This window comes from Rhea pennata, chromosome Z, assembly GCF_028389875.1.
Source record: "Rhea pennata isolate bPtePen1 chromosome Z, bPtePen1.pri, whole genome shotgun sequence".
Lineage (NCBI taxonomy): Eukaryota > Metazoa > Chordata > Aves > Rheiformes > Rheidae > Rhea > Rhea pennata.
Window position 1 is genome coordinate 69,914,786 of NC_084702.1, and position 8,908 is coordinate 69,923,693.

The 8,908-nt window shown below is 34.5% G+C and overlaps 1 protein-coding gene across 2 annotated transcripts in view; it reads left to right on the plus strand.

Annotated features, from left to right (window-relative positions):
* Positions 1-8,645, plus strand: part of ZFR (zinc finger RNA binding protein) — a 39,716-nt gene extending 31,071 nt beyond the window's left edge. The window contains exons 16-20 of one of the 2 annotated variants that reach the window (XM_062599660.1): positions 2,709-2,806; positions 3,626-3,721; positions 7,410-7,521; positions 7,627-7,724; positions 8,376-8,645. In XM_062599660.1, the coding sequence (XP_062455644.1) occupies positions 2,709-2,806; positions 3,626-3,721; positions 7,410-7,521; positions 7,627-7,724; positions 8,376-8,555 (584 nt within the window). In that variant the 3' untranslated portion in view covers positions 8,556-8,645. Of the gene's footprint in view, positions 1-2,708; positions 2,807-3,625; positions 3,722-7,409; positions 7,522-7,626; positions 7,725-8,375 lie in introns of those variants that run through there. The other variant, XM_062599661.1, reaches the window with a different exon arrangement.
* Positions 8,646-8,908: the final 263 nt, after the last annotated feature.

The window sequence follows — 8,908 nt, forward strand, 5'->3', positions numbered from 1 at the left end:
TCTTTTTTTATCCTTAGCTAACAGCCCCGGTCCAAAGCCTTCTAGCAGAGGGACTTGATTCCTGTTAGGGGTTGCTGCCAAGACATCGGAAGGATTTTTGACCAAGGTTTTCTAAAGCTCAATGTCACACCTGCCATGCTTTACAAAGGAGGGGGTTTGGATGCATAGTCCTAGCATCTCCTGTTACTTTGTGTTTATTTTCTTTCCGTCTTTGTCTCTCTCCTAGAATTAAGCAGTGTTCACACTAGTTTTGAAATAGTTGACTGGGTAATATGTATTTCACATAATAAAACTTAACAAAATTGATATACCTGTTAACTTTTAATGAAGAAGTAGTGTGGACACAGCATGTCTAACTGAAGATTAACCCCTTATTTTTAGGCTAGCAATAAATTAAGTTATATAGGGTAAGAATTTGCACTTGAGTTTTATAAATTAATTAAGCTTTTAACTTAAGAGGGATAGTAGGTTAGGAGTTTGGCTTTAGTTAAATAGTCTTTAAGGGGTTAATCCTGAAATGTGAAACTGATGCAAAAATCCACAGATTAAATTTTAGAAGAGTTTCCGTAATAAATTTTTAGTCAATTTATTCTCAGTGCAAAAGGTGCCTTGGCAACTTTCTACTTTCACAGTATTTTTAAGTTTCAAGGTTTTTCATATAATTTCAAATACTAATAGCACATTTCAGATCTGCATTTCCAGCATTGAGTAGGCTTGTCTTCTGTGCACTTAAAATGTAATTATTTTGTAGTAAAATTATTTTCCAAATTGAAGTTTTGAAGAGCTAGAAGTCAAATAATGGAAGTCTCAAACTACGTAGCAAATTATTGTGCTTAAAAGATTGCACAGTGTCACCTATTTGCATATTAGTTTTTAGAAGAACATAAATAATTGATCAGGCTACTAGGTCCAACAAACTCATGTTTTTTGTTTTAAATTTCTCAATCTTACTTTGCCACTATATTCCTACTGTGGGTTTTCTATAAATATATTCCTTGTTTCTTACATTCACGTTGTACTTGTTTCATCAGCTATCTTGCCTGGCACTGCTCTTGTATAGGTTTGGGGTTTTTTTTGAATGAAATACCACTTTAAATGTCTTCATTTTGTCTGTAAATGCTTTGTTAGTACAGTTTTTCTTCATTCCACTTTAACAGATAGTCCATTATTTGAGTATCTATATGAGAAGAAATTATTTATGTATTCTTATCAGCTTGGTTCATATTTTGAAATATTCCTCTTTTTTAACCCTATGCCAAGCAATAAAAATATCATTACTAAAAAGAAAAAAAAATAAAAAGAGCACCAATCTGAATGGAGTGCTTCAGATTAATCATTACATTGCAAGATTACAGCACCAACAGCACCATCTTTGTTATAGCTTTTTAACTCTTGGTATACTAAAGTAGCCTACTTCAATATTTTTATTTTGTATTTGTTCATAAATAGGTGATTTCCAAGCTTTTTCTCTGCAGCATCCTTAAAAGCTGCTCCTTGTTGGTATGTTTCATGAGTCTTAATATATTCCTATAAAACCTGATTCTCTGACTTATCTAAATTTGCATTTTAACTGAAGTAAACTATCTTTATTAGTCCACTCCAGTGAAGTGAATGTCACTGCGTGAGGTTTTCTGCTTGTCTTCGTCTGATGCATCACCAGTTATACTGCTGATATACGTTGTGTTCCTAGTCACAGCAGCCATTTACCATAAACAAATCAAAGAATTTTTGAAGTTCATCATTAATATCCCTATAATACATTTTTAAGTACCTGAAGATACTGTTTCAGGTTGTTCAGTTGTTCCTGTTTCATTGATTAATCCACTTCAAAAAGGGCTTTTGGTCTCTTCCATTTAGTTTAACATAACAGTCAGCTTGGTATCTTTCTTTAGTCCTTTTTTGAAGATTTAAATGTACAAGATCTAGTATATGTTCTTTTTTTCAGACATTCTGCTTTATTTTTAAACTATTCTTTGCTTTTCTTTTTCATGCTGAAGTAAAATAGTCCCTTTTCACAACTGTCTTTGCATCCTAAGTAATGTTGGACCACACATCATGGGTTGAGGAATTTATTTACACAAATTAAAAGATATAGCACTATAAGGTGATAGAACTCTTAATATGAAGAGCATTTCACATTCCTTTAGTCAGGTTTTAAAGCAAAATCATTTCCATTCTAAGATTAAATTACTACAGAAATAACACTATTACTAAACATTGAGCGCTTTTAAGATTTGTTTATGCTTAGTTATCTTTCTAGGACTAGGTCCTAAATAACATGTGACCATTCAAATTCACAACAAACTAAGTTTGAATGTTTCTACTTGGTTAAAGTGGATTTTTGTGTTCCTTCTGTCTTGTGTTCTCTGTGCTGGTGCACTGTGTCCAACCATCCTTCCTTCAGTATTTAATTTTAGGGGAAATGTATTTTTCCAGTGTTAGCTTAAATAAAGAAGTACTAAGTGTTGCATAATCTGCAATGCATTTGATAATATTCTGAGAGCTAAAGTATATTATGCTCTTAACCTTCATACAGGGTTGATGCCCTAATCTTAATTAAATGGATATTATAGAACACTTACATTTGTTGGTCAAGGGTTTAAGCTTTAAATGGCATGTGTGACACTGAAGCTACTTTAAGGAAGTGTCTTGCTCACCTGGTCAAACACCCATTCCTCACTGCATTTTGCCAATTCAATCCATTTTAGATGTAACCTCGGGTATGGTGAAAGACCCACCGGACGTCTTGGACAGGCAAAAATGCCTTGACGCTCTGGCTGCTCTACGCCACGCTAAGTGGTTCCAGGTTCGGAACATCATTTTACTTTCTTCTTGTAGCCTTATGAGAGATTAGTTCAGTTGCGATATAATGTTTAACTGTGTGAAAACACTCAGCGTTGTTCATGCTAATAATACTTAATATTTTTCTGGTCCCTAAATTTAATTGTAGCAAGTTGAGTATGGAGGAACTGCTCTATGCAGTTATTGCTGATTTGACATGATTTTTTTTTCCAGTCATTGAGAAGGCGATGTTGAAAGCTTGAATCGCTTGGGGTGATCATATGTTGTATATTTGTTATATATTCCATAAGGCTGCAGAGTAACTTTGCTTTAAGTAATGGAATATGTGTTTAAAGCTTTGTGTTTAGATTTAAGACTTTTTTTCCTATTTCTTTAAGTGCAATAAGTGTAGGGAATGAAAGGTGAGAAGCAACTGTTTGGTTTAGTGACTTTGCATTCTGGCAAAGGCACAATAAAGAAACCAAACAGATTTCCTTGACCTTTCAGTCTCTATACCTACTTTTTAGACCTTTACTTTATCCTTTTTATTTCTAATATAGAAAAATACTGTATTTATTGTTACAAGTGAACATAGGTCAAAGTGTACAGGGGATCAAGAAATGTTATTCTTGTATAACCTGTGCACTTTGACTTCTACCACCTTAAATTACTAACCCTGTATAAAATACTGCTGTAAATGGCAGCTCATGGAATAAAGTTGTAGAATGATTTGTTTCCATCTTGCATCTGAGCTTCCATTGAACAGTGGTGTTTTAGTCTTTCAACAAGTCCTATTTGCTGTAGGTGCTGGGATTAATTAATTTGATTTTGTATTGCTCTCAAGGCTAGAGCTAATGGTCTGCAGTCCTGCGTGATTATCATACGTATTCTTCGTGACCTCTGTCAACGAGTTCCAACTTGGTCTGATTTTCCAAGCTGGGTGAGTAATATTCTTTTGAATGCACCTTTTTGAAACACAGTACTACAAGTAGAGTGTTGGAAAGTGTTGCTACAGTTTGCAAGTGAAGACTCTTTCAAAAAATATAGGCTTTATACAACAAGTGATCTAGATTCCTTTTAACAATTTCATTTAATTTTCCTAAGTTTTGTCATTTGAAGCTGCTTTTTTTTTTTTTTTAAGGAATTTTCATTTTGAATTCTTTGTGGACAGCATCCTTATTCTATAGTTTAACACTTTTTCCTTTACATAGAGGGATGTAATTATTTCTAACCACCTCCTCTGAATTGTTTGGACTCTACTGAAACTTTTTTTTTTTTAAAGTGTGAAATATACCTAGATAGTTCTGTGATGACGTAGAGGCTACTTTAAAGAATAAGCCTCTGTAATTCTTGCAGTCATTGAGATGTTCTTTCTGCAAGATGAAATACCACAATACTAATCTGTATTAGTCTCCACGTAAGTATTTTAATTTGCATCACTTGGAAACTGATATTCAAGTTGTTCCAATTTACCTTTTGTAATTCTTGTAGCTGAGCTTTCTGAAAGCATTCTTTTTGCATTGACTATACTAAAAAATATTCTGCAGGAGCACATTTTGTGCTGCTGATGATAAGTAAATATTCTGTCCATGGAACCAGGCAAAGAGGGTCTGAAATAACTCTGAAATACCACACTATGGGGGGTAAGGTCCTCAGCACTGACTGTTCTGTTTCACAAACCCAATCCTATTGCACCATGCTTCTTCCCAATTTAGACTTCTTAGATTTGGTAGGAAGAGTACTAACATTGCTAAGATACTTTGTCGTTGGTGTTTGAATGAGAAATAAGTTTTACAAGTGTATTAGGCTTGTGGAGAATTTTATTAAATTGCTTCTGATAACACTATTGATTGCCTCTGGAAAAAATGTAGAGCAGTTACACTTCTGGTTTCTAAATAGTTAACATGCATAACATACAATACCAGTTTCCTGAAAGATGCAGTGTACTAAACAGAAGGGAGAAGCACTTACGTGCCCTCTTCATTTCATGGTTGTGAATTTCCAAAGGGAAAAACCCAGCACACTTTTAGAAAACCATTCTTAAAATTGCTGCAACATACTACAGCCTTTCAGGTGCTAGAGGATGGCTACAAGCCCAAGAGAGAAATAAATGTCCTAGTAAAGTGCCTGGCTGCAGCACAAAGAAGGACACAGTCTATTTAATTTACTCCTGTACTTTCTCTGAATAGGTCAGGTGAATTAGGGTAGGCTCATCCTTGATGTTCCTTTATTGCTTAGCATCAAGTTGATCTTACTGCAGAAGGTGGTGGTGAGAGTTATTACTTTACAACTTGATTTTCATCAGATCTTACATGTAAAAAACAACAATAAAGCTTTATGTAAAGTTTGTATATGGAAGGTCAAGGAGAAGAACGTTGTTGGGCTTTTTGGACTTCTCTGCAGTTATTGTTAGTACGTAATAGACTGTATATCACCCAAAGCCTCTAAGAAATACAGAATCACTTTTTATTCATACATAGTGTGTATACATACGAATCTTCTTTTCCATTCCACTCATTAATCTAATATGGATATACTCTATTGACATGACAGATCTGTTGTTTTCTGAGAGAAAAATAGGTGATTTTCTAGTTGCAAATCTGAGACTGACTAGACTGAAGGCAAATAGTGAGTAGAACAGGAGTAAAACTCGAGGATACTCACTAGCAACTGACTCATTCGTTCACAATGTGTTGCCTTTTATATATGGAGTTTTTACTACTACCACTAACTTCAGTTGTACTTGCGAGTGTTCCGCAAGTCTGATTACTAACTGCAAGTATATTGTAATAGACAGATCAGAAGATTACGAGAAATCTTAATAACTTAATGAGCACTGTAATTTCTTGATGTTGTATTGAGAGATGCTGTCAAAGGCAGCAATATAGATTTTGCCAGTTTTGTTTGCCTGATTCCTTAGAGCATCCTTTCTGTAGTATCCTGATGACTTTTCTGCGTTTTAGGCTCTAAAACAAATAGAGCAAGACTCCGAGAGCCTAGGTTGCCACACGTCAGACCAAGTATTTTCTAACTCCCTACCCTACTTGCTGAGTTGAACGCCCTCTGGAAAATAAGAATATACATGCTCAAATGCATGCTATATAAGGCATAATTTTTCAAGAAGTGAGATTTACCAGATAGCCATTTGAATGAAGAAAAAGGGATAAGAAAAGACACTCCTTTCCTATTCCTCACACTACCTACTCTAAGGCAAGCTCAGAAGGGAAGAGACTCATGAAGCAGCGTATCAGGCCTAGCTGTGTATCTCAAAAACTACACAGTACCAGCTTCCTTACACACTTAAAAATGTAATTTAGAGAAATTTTGTCAAGTATTTAATAAGGAACTATTATTCAAGGTTATTATTTTCAAACTTGAAATGCAGTCTTTCATGCACATTGTAATTCACGTCTTCCTTGGAGTAAACTGTGGACTTTATTTCTTTTGGATCCTAATACAACACATTAGATTTGAGTAAACACAAAAACAGGAGATGTATTTCCATGCTTTTTTCATGCTTTATTCAGCTTAATGCTTGAAAATAACTAAATTACTTTTGTGAAACTTGAACATTTGTTCCTGAGTATGAAAGTGGGAGTGTGGAAATGCCACCCCTGAAAATTAACATTTGTTTTTCTTTCCATTTGAGGTCCATTTAAATGGGCATCCTTAATGAAGACTCATAATTAACACTGCTTACAATTACTTGCATGCATCAGAATGGGCATATGCTCTTAGAAAATGAAAGTAAAAAGCAACATTTGAAGAAATGTAATGTTTGGGGGGGAAAAGGAAGGGGAAACAGGGAAACTGCTTGAAAATGAAACTTAACAAGGAGATGATACTAAAACATGACTTTAATACTGGAAAAGCTAAGGAAAACTATTCTTTACTATTGCAAATATCATTTATAGTTTTTTGAAAAAAATAGCAAATATTTAATAAAAATAATGGAAATACGGAAAATTGAATATTCAAAGTAAACTAATCATTGAAACATTTTGATTAATATGAAATGATATGTAAGTTTTAGAGAATCTGTTTATTGGCAAGGTTTTCTACATGTGTTTTAACATCCAAGTATTGGTAGCATTAGCCTGTGTTTGGGAAAAACTTGCAGTGAACTTGTTTTGCTGAACTGAAGCACTATTAATTTATTTAGCTCGAAGAATAAGAGATCACTAAATTTTCCATGCTTTGAAATTTTTATATATTTATAAAAAATATTCTTCCGTGTAGCATTTTGTTAGTTTCATTGGATATGCTATGTGCTGCGGTTTGTTCATGTGGCTGACAGATTCAGATGACCCACCATGTTTCATGCTATCTCACAATGCTGTCACACTGTCAACCTGCATGTATGGGCTACTGCTGTATAGATTTCGTCACAAGTTGTCAAAGCATGTTCACGTTTTGTAGAAAAGAGGCATATCAGTAACAGTACTCCTTGTTAATTTGTGCACTAAATTTCTCTGTATTCACCTTTCTAAAATTTTTTTTCCATTTTAACTCTAACTGTTCTATGATGTTTAATGTTTATCAAAAGAAGCATCTGCTACTGTTGTTTAATACAAAACTTGTTTTAGTCAGGCTTCTAAAATAGATGGATTTTCTTCTTATTGGTCTAGGCTATGGAGTTGCTAGTGGAAAAAGCAATCAGCAGCGCTACTGGACCACAGAGTCCTGGGGATGCACTGAGAAGAGTTTTTGAGTGTATATCTTCAGGAATCATCCTTAAAGGCAAGTTGCCATTGTTCAGTGCGTATATATTGAGCCTTAACTAATGTAAAATATGTAATCTTAATTAAAATAAGGAAGAGATACTAACTACCCTAACTATTGTAGGTGGTCCTGGCCTTCTGGACCCATGTGAGAAAGATCCTTATGATACACTTGCTGTAATGACAGATCAACAACGAGAGGATATTACTTCAAGTGCACAAGTAAGAAAAATTTCATGAAGTAACTAAAATTGACAGCAGTTTTTTTTTAATAAAAATGGGACTGTGTGGTGAACATGATTTTTCCCCTTTTTCAGAAGAATATAGTCCAGTCTTTCATGTGGTCTGTCTTAAGTTAGACAAGCAAGATGTCGCAGAAGAGGATGCAGAGTAATACTCTGTTTTGCATTAAAATTAACATATTCTCCTGCCAAAGTTGGAGCAGTGATCCCTGCACTCCCATCTAGACTGACCCATAAAGATGCTTAATGTACAATAGTACATTATTAGATTTAGAATTATGTTAATTACGTTACATTTAAGATGTTATCACTCCTAACTGTTTTTTTGATCCTTTTGCTAAGGGTTAGTTACAGGTAGTAGTCAGTGGAATGTGACAATGACAACCCTTGGGTGCTTCAGTGCGAGCCCAGCAGCTAAAACTCACATACATCATTTTTAAGCTAAGATGCTGGAGTTTTGTACTGAAGCACTGACTGTATGACATCCACAGTTTAACATGTTGAGTTTGGGGGCAGGTAGAGGGTCGATAAAAAAGACAGGTAAAGATGATACCATCTTATACCTAACAAAGTTCTCAGAATTAACATTTGTATTTCTAATAGAAATTTTTTTTCTCTGTGTTTTTTCCAGTTTGCACTGAGACTCCTTGCATTCCGTCAGATACACAAGGTTTTAGGAATGGATCCATTACCACAGATGAATCAACGTTTCAACATCCATAATAATCGTAAAAGGAGGCGGGACAGTGATGGGGTTGATGGATTTGAAGCAGAGGGGAAAAAAGACAAAAAAGATTATGATAACTTCTAAAAAAAAATATTTGTTGTCAGTGCTAAGACTGAAGGTGATAAAAGTCCATTTGTTGCCTTGCTTTTATTTCATTCATAATAATGTCTGTTTAAAACATCCAAAAACACCTAGGGAAATTAGGTTTGGAAGAGAACAACCTACCTCTTCTTTAAGGTTCGAAACATTTTAAAGGATGTGCTATATCAGACAAATTATGGATGGAAAGACTACAAATGGAAATTCTGTTGTCATTGGAAAAAAGAACGTTTGAGGTTTTTTCCCTCATTGCATTTTTCTTTAAATGTGTTGCTAACCCTAGTAACTTTTCTTCTTCTTTTGTCCTTTTTTTTATTATTATTAACAAGTGCGTTGTC